Raw genomic sequence first — 19810 nt, 5'->3', positions numbered from 1 at the left:
CTTACATTTGGATTTAAAGGAATTATATATAAACCAAAAGTTTAATTATTGCAACCAAGCTTTCCCTTAACAGAACAAACCATTAAACCATAAACTATTTTTAACAAACGAACAATTTTGTGACAAAATGACTGCAGCTAGCTTTGCTGTGGTTTTGGAAGTTGTTGTGGTGAGACAAGAAAATAAACACACACGACCAATGTTGAACTGAAAACTATTTTTAGTGCAGAATTGTTTCTAGACACAAAGGGTTTGCATTCAAATTTTTATGTAACTGCATGTACTAGTTAATACTGGTCTAATTGCCGACTGGATTTGAAGTTTGAAATGTAAAATGAAAAAAGTTACAATTGTAAGTGGTGGTTGTATTTTAGGAGACAAACGCAACCATGAGCAATGTAGTGGGGCGTAAATTGTCTTAATGACAGAGTACCGAATACTTTCTTTGACCAATTTTGCATAAATAGTAACAGCCCTTGCTATTTGTCATGACAATTGGGTGAGAGTGCTGTTACCAGTGTGTTATTATTACTACGTTTATTTTTGGTTAAACTGTCCCTCGGGTCTAGAGAGACCCAGCAGGGGTAGGAGCTCTTGGGGCCCAGAAAGACCAAGATTTTTCACTCGCATGTTTCTTCTCTCCACTGACATTGCCAACCAGAAACTCTTGGACAATAAATCACCATAATTTCCAACCCTTTCAGCCTGTTCAATTTTCAACAATATGGATCTAAGCACCACTCAATTATTAGGAGCTCCTTCCCCTTCTTCTTCTTCTTCTTTCACCAATTCATGGACACACGATGTGTTTCTCAGCTTTAGAGGTGAGGACACACGCTACAATTTCACAGACCATCTACACAAAAATTTGGTCCAGAGGGGCATCAGAACCTTCATAGATGATGAGCTCCCAAGAGGAGAAGAAATATCACAAGCACTTCTTGATGCAATTGAAGGATCGAGGTGTTCCATCATCGTATTCTCTGAAAACTATGCATCCTCGAAGTGGTGCTTGGATGAACTTGTTCATATCATTCAGTGTAGAAAATCAAAGCAACAGATGGTTTGGCCAGTTTTCTACAAAGTGGATCCCTCAGATGTAAGGAACCAAAGAGGTAGTTATGGCGAGGCACTGAATAACCATGAACGCAAATTCAAAGAACAGAGACTTACTAACCATGATGAAAGTAAATTCGAGGACAATATGAAGAAGGTGCTGAGATGGAAGGAAACCCTTACAGAAGCTGCAAATTTGTCTGGGTCGCATTACTTGGAGGGGTATGTTTTTTTTCTTTTCTGAATGCGGTATATTTCTATCTTTAATATACATTTAGGATCAGGAGGCTCTGCCTTAATTTCAATTTATTTCTCCCAGGGTTGCAGAATCTGTTATTTTAACTGTTAAAATGTGATGGACATTTGGTAGAAATCTCTAGAGTAATAATTTAGAATCCCAAAGTGCTACAATAGCTATCAGATATCTAAGATAATTGTAGTAGAATCTAGAAGAGGGTAGCTACTGGACTAAATGACCAAGTCGGTGAACTTTGCCGGCTAAACAAATAGCCACAAACATATAAGGAGTTTTGTAGAATGCTCCAGTCTAGAGCAAGCTGCAGCTTATGTGGCTGATAATATTTGATAAAGCCAAGTAGTAGACATGGTGGTTGGTCAAGTCGGCAAACTTGCCGGAAAACATTGCCAATAAATAGGATTGAAGTGTTGTAATGTGAATTGTAACTAAGAAATCTACTAGAAAGCCAAACACTATTCTTATATCTAAGCCTCACACAATCTAATAGAAACAGAGGAGATTACAAGGCTTTGTGTAATATGCCAGTGGAATCCTGCAGTCCTTTATTTTTTGTGTTGGATGAAATCCTGCAATCTTACAAACCCACTAAGTAGCAAATAGTTACATCACTGAAAGGCCAATTAGCCAACCAATAGCTACATTATTAATAGCCTCATAGTTCTACACCAAGCAAGCAGTGTACATCTCTCCTTTCTAATAAAATCACTCTGTTACGAAAACCAATCTCTTCTATTGTTATCGTAGTGTCCATTCCATCACAAGCTTTCCCTAACATCATAGCTTGTTCATGAATTTTCTAATTGTTTGTTTTTCCCTCATGTTCTCAGCCATCAAACAATATAAATTCAAGATATGCAATCAAAAGTACTGAAAATGAATAGAAACTACAGATTAGATATATTTTCTGCACTTCATTTGTCAACCACCAAACGACAAATTCAAGATCTTGAAGCAAAATGAGCAAAAATAGACAAAAGACAACATCAAAATCTATTACAATAGTAACATGTTTGATAAACAATTGTTTAGTAAGGAGAAATCGAGAAGAGCGATTAAACGATAGAGTAAGAAAATAGAAGGGGAGTGTAAGACAGAAGAAGAAAACCATGTTTGATGTACTTTCCCTAACTTATTTATTTGGGTTTAATATTGTGAAAAAAATAATAAGTTCTCAAATCAACCCATCCCTGCCATAAACAGCCGCACTCACGCCTCTCTTATGACCCTCCCTCCACCTTCCTCTATCCCATCCACCACCTCTCTCTCTCTCTCTCTCTCTCTCTCTCTCTCTCTCTCTCTCTCTCTCTCTCTCTCTCTCTCTCTCTCTCTCTCTCTCTCTCTCTCTCTCCAGGGCAATCCCACACCTAGAGGATTTGAAAAAATTAAGCCTATGGTATATGATAACATGCAACAAACATATATAAAATGTTGTCCATAAATTACATAATTTCCAAGAACAAAATACTTAATTAATTTATTAGTCTTAGATACCTACCAAACAGCTCTTCCTTATGTTGATTATAAAACCCTCATTTAATTATTCTTCTTGATAAATGTAAGACAGTTATGGATGTTGAGTCCAACTTTTAACTAATAAACCGAGATTTTAATAAGAAGAAGTGTCTAGACATATCAAATATCATGATGTAGTAACTCCATCATCTAAAATTCACGACATAATTTACACTAGTATCGAGTCGAGCACTTCTTTAAAACATATATAGAAAAATCCCATTTTATTTAAATGTTGTTTGTGCTTAAAATTGGCAGCCCTGAAACTGAATTTATTCAGAACATTGTCAACGAGATTTCCTTACAAGTATTAAAGGATACCCATATCAATGTGGCAAAATACCAAGTTGGAATAGAGGCTCGTGTACTAGATATTCGTAAAGTTTTAGACGTTGACAGAAATGATGTTCGCATGGTAGGAATATGGGGGAATGGTGGAATAGGAAAGACAACTGTTGCTAAAGCTGTTTATAACTCACTGGCCCATGTGTTTGAAGGGAGTTGTTTTCTGGAAAATGTAAGAGAAAGATCAATACCATATGGAGGCCTAGTCGACCTACAAAATCTTCTTCTTTATGAGATTCTAAGAGGAAAGGAAATAAAGGTTACCAGTGCCGATAAAGGAATCAGTGTGATAAAGGAAAGGTTGAGTGGTAAAAAGGTCCTTGTAATTGTAGATGATGTGGATCATTTGGACCAATTAAACAACTTAGTTGGAGGTTGTGATTGGTTTGGTTTGGGCAGTAGAATTATCATAACGACAAGAGATAAGCATTTGCTAAGATCTCATCAAGTTAGTATTATATACAAGGCCAAGAAATTAAACTTTGGTGAATCTCTTGATCTCTTCATTAGTTGGAATGGTGGGAGAAATAAAAATTTGGATGATGATTATGTGAAAGCTGCAGAAACTGTGGTGAAGCATGCTCAAGGTCTTCCTTTAGCTCTCAAGGTTTTAGGTTCCCATCTATGTGGTAGAAGTATAGATGAGTGGCATGATGCATTGGATGGGAATCTGCACTCGGACATTAAAAAAACTCTCAAAATAAGCTATGATGCATTGGAATATTCGGTGCAAGAAGTCTTCCTTGATATAGCATGTTTCTTTAACGGTAGAAAGGTGAACCATGTGATACCGATCCTGGAAGGTTGTGACCTCAAGCCTAAGTATGCTATTAAAGTACTCGTAGACAAGGCCCTCATAAATATTGAACAAGGCATAATTGGGATGCATGACTTGCTTGAAGAATTGGGTAGAGGAATAGTTTATCAAGAGTCGCCAGATGAGCCTGGTGAACGTAGCAGATTGTGGTTTCACGAGGATGTTTATCGTGTTCTAACAGAAGGAACAGTAAGTCTGTGTGTGTGATGTGTACACTTGCATTTTTATTTGCTAAAGAGCTTTGTATGTTAACACTACTGCTTTTTGATAATAGGGAACAAACAATATTAAAGGCATCATAGCAAAGTTTCCGACACCAGATGACATATGCTTGAGTGGTGACAGCTTCTCAGAGATGAAAAACCTTCGACTTTTCATCAATGTGAATGCACGATTTTATGGTGATCACGTGGATTATCTATCTAATGAGTTGAGGTTTCTTCATTGGCCTGATTGTCCTCTACAAACTTTACCATCTACTTTCAATCCAAGTAAACTTGTTGAACTTTATATGCCTTGTAGCCGCTTGTCACAACTTGGGGAGGGATTCAAGGTAATTTAAATTATTTTCATCCCTTCGTATTTTCAAAAGTTTATTAAGTTTTTGGAGTTATGGCTTGCACTTGTTTATGCCTTATCGTTTGATCCTTCTTTTTCTTTTCTATTTTTGTCTCATATAGCGTTTGCAAAATTTGAAGTCCATGAATTTTGAGAGCTGTGAATTCCTAACAAAAACCCCAAATATCTCTGGAATTCCAAACTTACAGTCCTTGAATCTGGACGACTGCACGAGTTTAGTTGAGGTTCATCCTTCTGTTGGATTTCATGATAAGCTTGTTGACTTGAGTCTTGTGAGATGCTATAACCTCACACTATTTCCAATAATCCAGTCAAAATCTCTACAAGTTCTCAATCTTGAAGATTGCAGAAGACTGGAGACTTTCCCTGAAATTGGGGGAAAGATGGATTCCTTACGTTGCATGTTTCTATCTGGTAGTGGCTTCAAAGAATTGCCTGCATCAATTGCATATCTCATCAGTCTTGAATTTTTAGACCTAAGGAATCGTGAAAATCTTACGAATCTGCCACCCAGCATTTATGAGTTGGAACATCTAAACCACGTTTGTCTCCAAGGAAGTCGAAAGCTTGTTACATTTCCAAATAAAGTGAAGTCTGAAGTTTTGGGGAGTGCAGTATCACATCCTTTAGCGCTTCCCAGACTTGAGGCATTCACTTTGGAAGGAAGCAATTTATCAGAAATTAATTTCCTCAGAACTCTTGATTGTGTGTCTACATTGAGTGCACTTGATCTAACAAGAAGTGATTTCCTTGTAAGTATTCCCGTATGCATTATGAAATTTGTCAATTTGCGGGAGCTTTACTTGCATGGCTGCAAGAGGCTTCAAGATATTCCGGAACTTCCACCAAAAATAGTAAAGTTAGAGGCGAGTGATTGCATATCATTGGAAAGGTTTTCATCATTGTCCAACATTCTGAAAGGTAAAAAAGACTCACAAATGATTGAGTTGGTGGACTTGTGTAATTGCCAGAGACTGTGCGGCAATCTGGCTCGTGACCTCCCAAAGAAACCAAACATTCTACCAAAGGAGCAGATCACACTCTTCTTTGATCACCTTCTGTCTTCACAGAAACATGGATTTCAGGTTGTATTTCCAGCAAGTTTTGAAGCTCTCTCGACGTTGTTCAGCTGTCATAACGATGTGAAGGAGCGTGATGAAGCATGTGAACTTTTGATTGAAATCCCTCCAAACTTCAAATGCCAGAACCAAGGATTGGCTCTATATGCTGCTGTTGAAAACCCGCAAAATAAAAGACGACGTTACCATGGTTTTCTAACAAAAATTTCCGTCAATCAACCAGAAGTGGTACCTCATTATATTCAGTTCGATTACCATTTCAGAAAGATAGGGTCAGGTCATGTGTGGCTGTGCTATATTCGATTCAGAGAAATGTTTTACCGGGATGATCAGATTACCTGGCCGCAGTCGCCTTTTGCGTGTCAAGTTAATTTTCAGAATTTGACACAAGATTCGCTGCGTTTTAATAGCTTCGGGGTCCACCTGGTAATGACACAGGATGATGACGACCTGTCTATATTTACGGAAGATGGTGAGTCTGAATCCGATGACTTGGAAGATGCTAATGACAGGTCTGAATCCGATGAGTCTGAATCAGGTGTTGATCTATGTGAAGATGAGCAAGACTCGGAACATGACTACTTCAGCTGTGAAGATAATGAAGATGGCTACTTTTACTGAAGATGATGATGAAGAGGTGGTTGACCCGGAAGAGAGATTTGCAATGTTGGAATAAGACAAAAGAAAAACTAAGATGCAATGGATACTATTGATGAATAGTAATATGCCAAGTCGCCCACAATCTAAAGAAGAGAGTTCCGTGCGCCCACTGGGAAGCTTTTCATTCACTCAACAAAACTCATACCCCACTTTGTACTCTCTCTCTCTCTCTCTCTCTCTCTCTCTCTCTCTGGAATATTCCTAAAACTAAATCCTGTGTGCGAGCCTATAACCAACGGCTGTCTGTGACACACTGATTTTTCATCCAATCCAAGCCACATGAAGGGCAAGGCCCTCTCTCTCTCTCTCTCTCTCTCTCTCTCTCTCTTCTATATAACCCAACAAGCATAATAGCCAGCTCTCCCCATCATCCTTGATCAAACTCAAAGAGTCAAGACCAAGCCAGTTTTCATGTTTTCAAGTTCAAGCATGTCTGCAGTGGTGGAGGTTTGGATGAGCGAGTTGGCAAAGCTGAAAGACAAGGTAGGGGCTAAGAAGCGACTGGTGTTTTCATCAAAGGGAAAACAAGGAGAAGGTGATGATGAGGTTGAAGAACAACAGCAAGTGTTGAAAGAAGCAAGAAAAGAGAGCAGCAGAATGGTTCAGATTCAGAGGGACTTGGATTCCTCTAGTCTTTCAGAGGCCACAGTTCGTTTGCTTATGGACCGTTTTGTGCTTTGGTGACACCTTGTAAACATGTTTAACTTATTGAAGGACCCTTGCCCGTTCTTGGGCCGTGAAAAATGAGATTATTTTTTTCAGTAATTATATATAACTAGGTTGTTTTGACTAAAAAATCACTAGTGATCCATTAGATTGCCTCCATGTAATTAAGTTTAGTAGATACATTAACTTATTACTAGTGCATTTGTTTTTTGTTTTTCCATTTAAATTATAATTTTGCAAGCTATTAGTGGATGAATTGTTCTTACATTTGGGATTATTGTTTTTCCAAAAGTTTAAATTATTGCCTCCAAGCTTTCCCTTAACAGGACAACCCATTAAACCATATATTATTTTTGGATGATTTTATTGGCACTCTAACATTTGCTCTTTCCACCTCATATTCTCCTTACACCCCACTGAATTTTAGGAAATTTTAAAATTACTCAATACACCTCATTTTTCTTCCTAGATTGCCCTCATGAACCCCATTCCCTAACTTACCTGTGTAAACCCCACTAAAATCGTTACCTTGTTCAACGGTAGTCCATCGAATTTGTTTTCTATTTTCAGTAGCTACCCACCGAATGTGTTTACGTTTTTCAATAGTAGTTCACATAATCTGTTTCAGTTTTTTAGTGACAGTCTATTGAATATGTTTATGTTTTTCAGTAGTAGTCAACTGAATTCATTTTTTGTTTCCGTGAATTCGTTTCTTGTTTCAGTGATCATCTACTGAATTCGTTATTGAGTTTGTACTTAATATTGTTTTTTACTAGGAATGTGAGCACCTTAGGTGCATGTCGAAGACATCTATCCTTCATTAGTGAAATTGGAGGGCTAATCCAAATAATGGTATATTCAAATGGTACATTTAGAGGTATGGATTGGAGCAACTTATTTAGTGTTCTTATCGGAATGCAGATAAGATTGTTATATCTACCTTTATTGAGAGATGGCATCTTGAAACGAACATCTTTCACATGCCTTTTAGTGAGATGACCATCACATTTGATGATGTGTCATCTATTTTAAGGGCGTCATCTTGTTTTTGTTCCTTCAATGGGAGTAAGGTCAAAATAGCTTATATTAAATTTGTGGTCGACAATAAGTTACTGAAAAAATAAATATATTTCGGTTCGTTGCCACTGAATTGTAGGTAAAAATTCTGTAATAAACCACCGAACACCGTTTATATTATGGTGGATCTCCACTGCATCTGAAGTTAACGGCCAGTCAAACGCAACCAAAATAGGTGCAATGTTTCGGTGGCATCCCACCGAATTTACCTATCGCGTTCGGTACTGGTTTGCTAAACGCAACTAGCGAACCATCAAGAAATCCCAAGCTTGAAAAAGGCCAAAAAATAAACTCATAACTCATTCGAAGCCTCTCTAACTTCAATCTCACCCTTCATGAATAAATACAATATATTTTTCACCAATATAAGCGTATAAAGCTCATTAGGATTGTAGGAACATGATGGTTTAAGAAAAAAATTCTAACTAGAGTTGCAGGAACATACATGGGGTGTAGTGAGCAAATTTAATTTTTATTATAAATGCTTTTTGTCCTTAACGGTAATTATGTACGAAGGTTAAATAAATTATTCATGTTTAAAATTAATATGGGGTGCAAAGAGCAAATAATGGGGTGCCAATAATATCTCCCATTATTTTTTAACAAACAAAGAAACAAAATACACAAGTTCTTTTTATTTATTTATAAATTATATATATACTAAAACTGATCCCAGAGTCATTGTTCCTGGACTGTAGCTTGGGAATAGCGAAGTGACGGTTTTGCCCCCGCTTAAGTGATGGTCTGCTTCCTTGAGTTGACTTATGAGCAGTGAATTAGCCGTTTTGCCCTCCAGCGCTATTCTCTCCTCTTCGTCGGAGTCGCTGAGAGAAGGAAAACCCAATTCCATCGTCTTTTTCTCACTGTGAGAACTGAAGCTGTGTTGGGGCCTCAATTGGTGGCTATGGGTGTGGCCGTGAAGAACCCATCTGCGATCGAGTCGTTTGGGGTCCCAAAGACATCCCCATTGCGCGGCTCAGTTGGTGGAGGTACTGGGTTGATGATTGAGTGTTCGTCGAGGCCACAGAAGAAGGCCACTGCGCATCACAGGAAGACTCGGCCTCGCAAAACGCAGCCATGGGACGTGAAACGCAAGCCCACTGTGTACATTGGTCTCTTATGCAGATGAAGCTTCATCTTCTTCCCCACAAGAGCCACCCACTACTGAGTAGAACTTGGTTTGCCCAATTCGGGTTATTATTATTATGTTTTGTTTTTGGAGCTTTGGACATTTGAAGCTTTTGTGCATGTTGGGTTCTGTTTGACCAATTATTATCATTTTGCTTCATCCTGCTTCTTTATCTATCTGCCCTATGTAATTTGGGTTGGGTTGGTTTCTGGGTTTGTGAATTAATTGAGGTTTGATGTTTGGCTTTGGTGGCAGATGTGAAGGAGGCTGCGTCAGAGGCATCCCCTCGAAATGCCCGGTTGAATTGGAGACGTAAAATTTGATTGGTAAAGATTTAAAAGTATGTTGGATTGACAATGAAAAAGCGAAAGATCAATTACAGAGAAATGGGTGGCGCGAGTGGTCTTAATTGTTGCATTTCATCCTTATATGTGCGTATTCTGTCTGTAATTCTGTATTTCATGATTGATTTGATTATCTGTTTTTATCCTTTGGGTTTGTTGGGATGTTAATAAAGTTTTGTGCTTTTGCAAAATATTGGTTCATCCTTCCAACTTGTATGATATGAATGCGTATTTTAGATTTTTTATTTGACGATTTATGAGCTGAAATGGGATGTGCCACAATTTGGTACATACATGCTGCCACTAATCTGTGGTTTGATTTGATATTTGTGGAAGTTTTGCAACTCATTTATAGATTCGTACATACGGACCTTTAAAAATGAAAATTCCCTTTTATGGCAACCCATAACAAATACCAATGTAGCTTGCAGGGCTTGGATTGTGCATCGAGTACTGAGGAGCTTGGATTGTGCAGCAAGTACTGAAGTTGTTGTGGCACTGGAACACCAAGGAGTTTGTAAGTGAAAGGAGCTGCCAGCAAAGGGCTAATCTTCTACAAGTGGTGACTCAGATTTTTGGTTTTTTTTTATTTTATGCTCAATGATTCTTTGGCACTTCTTACTTTGGCATTTAATTAATTACCATACATTTGATTTGTGGTGATATTTGGCTGATTCTGTTTATTTGCTTTCTCGGGAAATAGAGGAAGAGGAAGGAAAAGTAAAAAATGGGCATCCAACATTCAAAAACTTTTATGCTCTTATTCCCTGTTTTAGAAACACTTGCTTTGGTCTCTAACAAAAGCAATCAATTCCTCAATTGTTGTTAGGGTCACCCTAAATTGTGTAATGATCTATTGTTGTTAATATTTGCTTTTTTTATTTTTTTTTTTGTCTTCATGTGTTTTTATACTGATTTTGTGTAATATTTACTGATTTGGTGATGTCATGTTAGAGATGTTCAAAGTTTGAACATTACCTCCATTATCTGAATTTTAGTTCTTCTATCTTTCTAAGTTTGAACACTGCCTCTATTATTTGGAATTGATTAAGATTCATTTTTGCGTCTGTAGTTTGGCTAATTTTTTCTTTGGGAGTATTAAACTTGCAAAACAAAGATGCCACTATTTAGATCTCCATGTCTATATAAATAGTACCATATTTCCTACATATTTTCACGACTTTGTATACATTTCACAGGGTTTTAAAACCTGTAGCATCGCGTGGGCACCGTTGCTACTATATATATATATAGTCAGTTAACTTAACCAAACCAGATTGTAATCTTTAATTAAATAGTTATTTTCTAAACTACGGGGAGGTTGAATTCTTTCTTGCGAGTTATGAGTTATAGAAATTACAATGGGGGAGTTATATAACATTGGGTACTCTAGACATAACATTGATCACAACAGAGTAAAGTACTATAAATCCCAAGAGCATGCACAAAGAAAACCACCAAAAAAAAAGAAAAAAAAAGATACCTCTTGAACTAAAAAGGAGGAATAGTGATGCAATGTAATTTTTCTTGTTGTGTACTTCATCAGCATTTGTGGTACTCTTTCTTACTCCGGGATTTTTCACGTGTGGTTTCTCCGGGAAGGTTTTAACGAGGCTATGTATTACATGCCCATTATTCCTCCTTTCTAATGGAATGAAATCTGCCTTTTCGAAAAAACATAAAATTAAAAAAAAAAAAAAAAAAAAAAAGGTATTAGTCATGCAACAATTGACTATAGCATCATGAAACAAGAAGTTTGATTAAATACTCCATCTTATTTAAGCCCTTGGCATCATTAATTCAAAAGTTACTATCTAGTAGTATATATTTGGTGGCAACCCAATTGAAACCACCCACCCCAAAACTAGACATTCCACCATACGCTCACTATCCAGTCATTGACCATATAAAGACTTCATTTTGATACTGAACAAGTTTGATCTGCTAGAAGAAAAGATCGACGAAGTCCCTCTCACTCAATTTGAATGGGTTCATGATATTATTTTTGAAAATTGCATTCATTCTTAATCAACAAAATATCGGTTTAATTACAATCCTGTCTTTTAATTAGGTTATGTGTCTCATTACTTGCAAGCCCTTATTGAGAGGGGCGATAATTTACTAAACTCACATACATTATACGAATACCTTTCTATCTAATAGCATGACACATTATGAATTAACTGACTCGCCAATAACAAAATTTTGTGTTCTAACAATTATAGATGTTATTTTTGACAATCCTGATCTATTTTAGTCATCTTCATCATCAATCGACCTTTTGTCTTTTTTTCCACACCCCCAACTACTTGTTAAATAACCATGTTGCAACGAAAGTGTAGTGATGCTTCTTTTTTCTTTTTCTTTTGTGGTTGGTTGTTGTTTCCTTTTGACCATTTTCTTATTCCCTTTGACTTCACATCCACTATGAAGATGACATGAAACTACTTTGCATCTGTGATGTACATTGATGCATATTATGAGTGCAATCATGGTTTTTGTTATAAATAGTTATTGTCTCATTAATTTTACAATAAGTAAGGACAATTTTTTTGGGTAAGAAGTAAGGTAGTCAGTTTGGCATTGCTGTGCTGTGAAAATAATCATGGTTAAATTTGCTATATGAGAAATCAGCTGTGAAATAAATCAATTTGGCGTTTGGTAAACTTTTTGTTAAAAGTGATGTTGAAACAATATTAAGTTTACGAATGTTTGGTAAATTTTTGTGTAAAAGTGTTTGGACTGTGTATAGTGACTAGAAAGGGCATGAGGTTATTATTTTTAATTTCAATACCTAAAACCTGAATATTATGATCAATTGAAAACTCAACTATTGTAATTCACAAATGAATATAATAACAACCCAAAATCTTCCTATCACGATTGCAGTATTCAGTGCCCTCTTGCCTCTTCATTAGTAATTTTTGTTCACACCATTTAACTCCATGGCCAACAACCAAATGCCAATTCCCATCGAGTATATACGTTGCTACTCATACAGTCATACTTGCATATATGCATTCCTTTCCTTATTGTGAAGTAAATTTAGAAATTATGACCACCCTTCGCCTCTTTCTTCCAGATGCGTTATGTGGGCTGATCCTACATTGTTTTGTTTTGTTTTGTTTGTCGTCAATTAATACAGCATTTCATTATTGAAAACCCAATGATTTTGAAAACGGAAAAAAGGATTGAAGGAAACCAGTTTAGAATGAGTATTAAAAATAAAAGTGTTCTAGAACAAGAGAATTTATAAAAAAATAATTTGGATAAAGTTGCAAATGAGGACTAGAACAAGAGAAACCCAGAAAGAGAGTGAACACAGGGGATACAACCTACAAATTCATTGCAGCCCATCAAACACAAGAAAACAATAAGATTTGTTCACTCTGTTGCACTGAAAACCTTTTATCACTCTGTTGCACTGAAAACCCAAAATGATGAAATTGATACTGGATCCAATCCGTTGATTTGAAGGACCATTAAGATTTGTTCTTTGTTGAGAACTAGAAACGTGACTATCAGGATTGGACCATCAGAAAGGACTAACTGCCCCAAATCCAGAATGAAAAAAGATAAGAAACAAACTTTAGATCTGGGGTTGTAGGAATCTTGGAGACAAATTAAAGAAGAAAGGTGTGAAGAGAAGAAGAAGAAGAACTGAACTCACTATGTAACGTGAGAGGAGAGGAAGCAGCGATTCAAGAATACATGATCAAATGAAGACGATAGTGGATGTCATTTTCAAAAGCCAATGAGAATAATCTGGGCATTTTTAAAACATTCATTAAAGAGCACCGGTTCCCCACCCTCTTTCCGCATAAGCGGAAATAAAATCACCCCCTGACCAGCTTCCTCAAATCACTGTGGCTGACAGCAATTATTCATATAATCAGATTATTTTTTCATTTACCAAACAGCTAGGTGGAAGAAAACTTTTTAAGAAAGTGATTTTTGCTCCAAATAAACAATGCCAAACAGGCATTTAGAGTTTCAAAAATATTAGTGGTCTAAAAATTTGGAAATATCTGTGAAAAATTATTGATATTGATAAAAACTAGATTAAAAAAACAATGGAAATGATAAGAAAAACATGGGAATTTGTAATTATTTTTTTATATATTTTTATAGCACAAGTGATTGGGGGAGAGTGGTTTACACAAATATTCATTGGGTGCCTAGGTGTCTCGAACTTTTGCCCACATAAGTGGAGGTGAAAGAGCTCAATCAACTGAGTTATACTCCATGGACGTAATGAAACTTTTAGAAGATGTTCGAGTAGTCAATTATTTTGGCACAAAAGAATTGAATGAAATGTGTTGCATAGTGAGTTTGAGTGATATTGAGTTCGTATTGAGACTATTGAATTTAGCTTATCATCCTATATCCTATAAACACCAAATTTTGGATCCTATTGATTTTATTTCCTAATGAATATCCTAAGCGTGTCCTATGTGCGTGTATCAAGTGGGGATTAAAATCAATTTTTATTATAAAAATTTATTTAAATTCTGTAAATAATTAGGCCATTTTGTCGATAAAGGAATCAATATTATTTTTCAAATATTAGGTCATATAATAAGAAAAAAGGAAAAGAAACAAAGTTTTGTCTTCTAACAAAATATTTAGAGGAGGTTATTTTATGCATCTTCATCATCTACGCATTTTGTCTTTTTTTCCTACACGCCGAACTTCTACGTTACTTCTGAATTGCGAAACAACCGTACGTTGCAACAAAAATGCAGTCTTCTGTTTTATAATATTCACCTTTTGACTTCTCATCCACTCTGAAAATGACAGAGGAAACTACTTCGCAGATGGGATGGCCTAATTTTATTTTTAATACAAGCAAATGGCGGAGCACTGAGTAAACACCTAATATATAACAAAGGAAAGTAGCCTTTCCCAACATCCTTTTCTGCAATCAAATGGATTCAACCACTAATGAAGGTGGTTCTTCTTCCCGCCATTCACGGAAACCTTTTGAAAGAGTAACAAACTAGTTTTATTTTATTGATTAAATAATTATATAAAATTAAAAATTAAAAAAATTTAAAACTGTCCCTCGGGTCTAGAGAGACCCAGCAGAGGTAGGGGCTCTTGGGGCCGAGAAAGACGAAGACTTTTCACTCACATGATTCGTCTCCCCACTGACATTGCCAACCAGAGACTCTCGGACAATAAATCACTATAATTTCCAACCCTTTCAGCCTGTTCAATTTTCAACAATATGGATCTAGACACCACTCAATTATTAGGAGCTCCTTCCCCTTCTTCTTCTTCTTCTTCTTTCACCAATTCATGGACCCACGATGTGTTTCTCAGCTTTAGAGGTGAGGACACACGCTACAATTTCACAGACCATCTGCACAAAAATTTGGTCCAGAGGGGCATCAGAACCTTCATAGATGATGAGCTCCCAAGAGGAGAGGAAATATCACAAGCACTTCTTGATGCAATTGAAGGATCGAGGTGTTCCATCATCGTATTCTCTGAAAAATATGCATCCTCGAAGTGGTGCTTGGATGAACTTGTTCATATCATTCAGTGTAGAAAATCAAAGCAACAGATGGTTTGGCCAGTTTTCTACAAAGTGGATCCCTCAGATGTAAGGAACCAAAGAGGTAGTTATGGCGAGGCACTGAATAACCATGAACGCAAATTCAAAGAACAGAAACTTACTAACCATGATGAAAGTAAATTCGAGGACAATATGAAGAAGGTTCTGAGATGGAAGGAAACCCTTACAGAAGCTGCAAATTTGTCTGGGTCGCATTACTTGGAGGGGTATGTTTTATTTATTTATTTATTATTATTTATATTTTTTTCCTTTTCTGATGCGGTATATTTCTGTCTTTAATATACATTTAGGATCCGTTATTATTTTTTTCTTTTCTGAGGCTCTGCTTTAATTTCAATTTATTTCTCCCAGGGTTGCAGAATCTGTTATTTTAACTGTTAAAATGTGATGGACATTTGGTAGAAATCTCTAGAGTAATAGACATTTTCAATATATTTCTGTTAAAATGTTTACATTAACCAATGACATTTTATGGTATTTTGAATGTTTCATTATTCTCTATTTTTTGCTTTATATATATAGATTCATGACATAATTGACATTAGTATCGAGCACTTCTTTATAACATATATAGAAAAATCCCATTTGATTTAATTGTTGTTTGTGCTTGAAATTGGCAGCCGTGAAACTGAATTTATTCAGAACATTGTCAACGAGATTTCCTTACAAGTATTAAATGATACCCATATCAATGTGGCAAAATACCAAGTCGGAATACAGGCTCGTGTACGAGATCTTCATAAAGTTTTAGATGTTGACGGAAATGATGTTCGCATGGTAGGAATATGGGGGACTGCTGGAATAGGAAAGACAACTGTTGCTAAAGCTGTTTATAACTCACTGGCCCATGTGTTTGAAGGGAGTTGTTTTCTGGAAAAAGTAAGAGAAAGATCAATACCATATGGAGGCCTAGTCGACCTACAAAATCTTCTTCTTGATGAGATTCTAAGGGGAAAGGAAATAAAGGTTACCAGTGCCGATAAAGGAATCAGTGTGATAAAGGAAAGGTTGAGTGGTAAAAAGGTCCTTGTAATTGTAGATGATGTGGATCATTTGGACCAATTAAACAACTTAGTTGGAGGTTGTGATTGGTTTGGTTTGGGCAGTAGAATCATCATAACGACAAGAGATAAGCATTTGCTAACTTCTCATCAAGTTAGTATTATATATAAGGCCAAGAAATTAAACTTTGGTGAATCTCTTGATCTCTTCATTAGTTGGAATGGTGGGAGAAATAAAAATTTGGATGATGATTATGTGAAAGCTGCAGAAACTGTGCTGAAGCATGCTCAAGGTCTTCCTTTAGCTCTCAAGGTTTTAGGTTCTCATCTATGTGGTAGAAGTATAGATGAGTGGCATGATGCATTGGATGGGAATCTGCACCCGGACATTAAAAAAACTCTCAAAATAAGCTATGATGCATTGGAATATTCAGTGCAAGAAGTTTTCCTTGACATAGCATGTTTCTTTAACGGTAGAAAGGTGAACCATGTGATACCGATCCTGGAAGGTTGTGACCTCAAGCCTAAGTATGCTATTAAAGTACTCGTAGACAAGGCCCTCATAAATATTGAACGAGGCATAATTGGGATGCATGACTTGCTTGAAGAATTGGGTAGAGGAATAGTTTATCTACAGTCGCCAAATGAGCCTGGTGAACGTAGCAGATTGTGGTTTCACGAGGATGTTTATCGTGTTCTAACAGAAGGAACAGTAAGTCTGTTGTGTGATGTGTACACTTGCATTTTTATTTGCTAAAGAGCTTTGTATGTTTACACTACTGCTTTTTGATAATAGGGAACAAATAATATTAAAGGCATCATAGCAAAGTTTCCGACACCAGATGACATATGCTTGAGTGGTGACAGCTTCTCAAAGATGAAAAACCTTCGACTTTTCATCAATGTGAATGCACGATTTAGTGGCGATCACGTGGATTATCTATCTAATGAGTTGAGGTTTCTTCATTGGCCTAATTGTCCTCTACAAACTTTACCATCTACTTTCAATCCAAGGAAACTTGTTGAACTTTATATGCCTTATAGCCGCTTGTCACAACTTGGGGAGGGATTCAAGGTAATTTAAATTATTTTCATCCCTTCGTATTTTCAAAAGTTTATTATGTTTTTGGAGTTATGGCTTGAACTTGTTTATGCCTTACCGTTTGATCCTTCTTTTTATTTTCTATTTTTGTCTTATATAGCGTTTGCAAAATTTGACGTCCATGAATTTTAAGAGCTGTGAATTCCTAACAAAAAGCCCAAATATCTCTGGAATTCCAAACTTACAGTCCTTGAATCTAGACGACTGCACAAGTTTAGTTGAGGTTCATCCTTCTGTTGGATTTCATGATAAGCTTGTGAAATTGAGTCTTCAGAGTTGCCATAACCTCACACTATTTCCAATAATCAAGTCAAAATCTCTAGAAGTTCTCTATCTTGTATATTGCAGAAGACTGGAGACTTTCCCTGAAATTGGGGGGAAGATGGATTCCTTACGTCACTTGTTTCTATGTGGTAGTGGCATCAAAGAATTGCCTGCGTCAATTGCATATCTCGTCAGTCTTGAATTTTTAGACATAAGCATTTGTGAAAATCTGACGAATCTGCCATCCAGCATTTATGAGTTGGAACATCTAAATGAAATTTGTCTCCAAGGAAGTCGAAAGCTTGTTAGATTTCCAAATAAAGTGAAGTCTGAAGTTTTGGGGAGTCCAGTATCACATACTTTAGCGCTTCCCAGTCTTGCGGAATTCAAGTTGGAAGGAAACAATTTATCAGAATTTAATTTCCTGAGGACTCTTGATTGTGTGTCTACATTGAACGTACTTGATCTAAGACGAAGTGATTTCCTTGTAAGTATTCCCAAATGCATTACGAAATTTGTCAATTTGCGGGATCTTTACTTGCATGGCTGCAAGAGGCTTCGAGATATTCCGGAACTTCCACCAAAAATAGTAAAGTTAGGGGCGAGTGATTGCGTATCATTGGAAAGGTTTTCATCGTTGTCCAACATTCTGAAAGGTAAAAAAGACTTACAAATGATTGAGTTGGTGGACTTGGGTAATTGCCAGAGACTGTGCGGCAATCTGGCTCGTGACCTCACAAAGAAGCATAACATTTTAGCAAAGGAGCAGATCACTCTCTTCTTTGATCACCTTCTGTCTTCACAGAAACATGGATTTCAGGTTGTATTTCCAGCAAGTTTTGAAGTTTTCTCGACGTTGTTCAGCTGTCATAAGGATGTGAAGGAGCGTGATAACGCATGTAAATTTTTGATTCAAATCCCTCCAAACTTCAAATGCCAGAACCAAGGATTGGCTCTATACGCTGCTGTTGAAAACCCCCAAAACAAAAGACGACGTTTCCATGGTTTTGTACCAAAAATTTCCATCAATCAACCAGGAGTGGAACCTTATTTTATTCAGTGCAATTACTATTTCAAAAAGATAGGGTCAGGTCATGTGTGGCTGTGCTATATTCAGTTCAGAGAAATGTTTTACCGGGATGATCAGATTACCTGGCCGAAGTCGCCTTTTGCGTGTCGAGTTAATTTTCCGACTTGGGCAGAAGATTCGCTGCGTTTTAAAAGCTTCGGGGTCCACCTGGTAATGACACAGGATGATGAAGACCTGTCTATATTTACGGAAGATGGTGAGTCTGAATCCGATGACTTGGAAGATGTTAATGAGAGGTTTGATGAAGATAATTTTGTTGATCGATGTGAAGATGAGCAAGACTCGGAAGATAATGAAGATGGCTACTTTTACTGTAGATGATGATAAAGAGGTGAATAGGTATTTCGGAGAAAGAGATTTACAATGTTGGCATAAGACAAAAGAAAAACTAAGATGCAATGGAATACTATTGATGAATAGTAATATGCCAAGTCGCCCACAAGATTAATCTAAAGAAGAGAGTTCCGTGTGCCCGCCCACGGGGAAGCTTTTCATTCACTCAACAAAACTCATACCCCACTTTCTACTCTCTCTCTCTCTCTTCCCGAGGAATATTTCTAGCCTATAACCAGCGGCTCTGTGACACACTGATTTTTCATCCAATCCAAGCCACATGAAGGGCAAGGCCCTCTTTCTCTCTCTCTCTTCTATATAACCCAACAAGCATAATAGCCAGCTCTCCTCATCATCCTTGATCAAACTCAAAGAGTCAAGACCAAGCCAGTTTTCATGTTTTCAAGTTCAAGCATGTCTGCAGTGGTGGAGGTTTGGATGAGCGAGTTGGCAAAGCTGAAAGACAAGGTAGGGGCTAAGAAGCGACTGGTGTTTTCATCAAAGGGAAAACAAGGAGAAGGTGATGATGAGGTTGAAGAACAACAGCAAGTGTTGAAAGAAGCAAGAAAAGAGAGCAGCAGAATGGCTCAGATTCAGAGGGACTTGGATTCCTCTAGGCTTTCAGAGGCCACAGTTCGTTTGCTTATGGACCGTTTTGTGCTTTGGTGACACCTTGTGAACATGTTTAACTTGTTGGAAGGACCTTTGCTCGCTTCTCGGGCCGTGAAAAATGAGATTATTTTTTTCAGTAATTATATATAACTAGGTTGTTTTGATTAAAAAATCATTAGTGATCCATTAGATTGACTCCATGTAATTAAGTTTTAGTAGATACATAAACTTATTACTAGTGTATTTGTTTTTTGTTTTTTGTTTTTCCATTTTAATTATATTTTTGCAAGCTATTAGCGGATGA

At 36.9% G+C, this 19810-nt stretch overlaps 2 protein-coding genes across 3 annotated transcripts; both read left to right on the top strand.

Moving 5' to 3' along the window:
• On the top strand, window positions 48–19749 carry LOC18767772 (TMV resistance protein N). Of its 2 annotated transcripts, XM_020570043.1 has the most exons (5): window positions 48–1278; window positions 3086–4178; window positions 4264–4542; window positions 4670–6284; window positions 18893–19749. In XM_020570043.1, exons 1-4 carry the CDS (start codon window positions 725–727, stop codon window positions 6266–6268), a joined length of 3525 nt encoding a protein of 1174 aa, XP_020425632.1. In that variant the 5' UTR covers window positions 48–724; the 3' UTR covers window positions 6269–6284; window positions 18893–19749. The 2 variants fall into 2 exon arrangements, with proteins under 2 accessions (XP_020425632.1, XP_020425631.1); XM_020570042.1 differs by lacking the exon at window positions 18893–19749 and having other exon boundaries at window positions 4670–7240.
• Window positions 14636–19749, top strand: LOC18768227 (TMV resistance protein N). Its single transcript, XM_020570045.1, has 4 exons — window positions 14636–15310; window positions 15725–16817; window positions 16902–17180; window positions 17308–19749. Exons 1-4 carry the CDS (start codon window positions 14754–14756, stop codon window positions 18880–18882), a joined length of 3504 nt encoding a protein of 1167 aa, XP_020425634.1. The 5' UTR covers window positions 14636–14753; the 3' UTR covers window positions 18883–19749.

The sequence above is a fragment of the Prunus persica genome, chromosome G8 (genome assembly GCF_000346465.2).
Source record: "Prunus persica cultivar Lovell chromosome G8, Prunus_persica_NCBIv2, whole genome shotgun sequence".
NCBI classification, from domain to species: Eukaryota; Viridiplantae; Streptophyta; class Magnoliopsida; order Rosales; family Rosaceae; genus Prunus; species Prunus persica.
The sequence above is the reverse complement of the archived record's forward strand: the minus strand, read 5'-3'. Positions and strand labels throughout refer to the sequence as shown.

Coding starts and splice junctions, on each gene's coding strand:
- LOC18767772 (XM_020570043.1), top strand. CDS start 725: ATGGATCTAAGCACCACTCAATTATTAGGAGCTCCTTCCCCTTCTTCT. Junction 1,279..3,085: donor GGGTCGCATTACTTGGAGGG/GTATGTTTTTTT, acceptor TAAAATTGGCAG/CCCTGAAACTGAATTTATTC. Junction 4,543..4,669: donor AACTTGGGGAGGGATTCAAG/GTAATTTAAATT, acceptor TGTCTCATATAG/CGTTTGCAAAATTTGAAGTC.
- LOC18768227 (XM_020570045.1), top strand. CDS start 14,754: ATGGATCTAGACACCACTCAATTATTAGGAGCTCCTTCCCCTTCTTCT. Junction 16,818..16,901: donor GTGTTCTAACAGAAGGAACA/GTAAGTCTGTTG, acceptor TTTTGATAATAG/GGAACAAATAATATTAAAGG. Junction 17,181..17,307: donor AACTTGGGGAGGGATTCAAG/GTAATTTAAATT, acceptor TGTCTTATATAG/CGTTTGCAAAATTTGACGTC.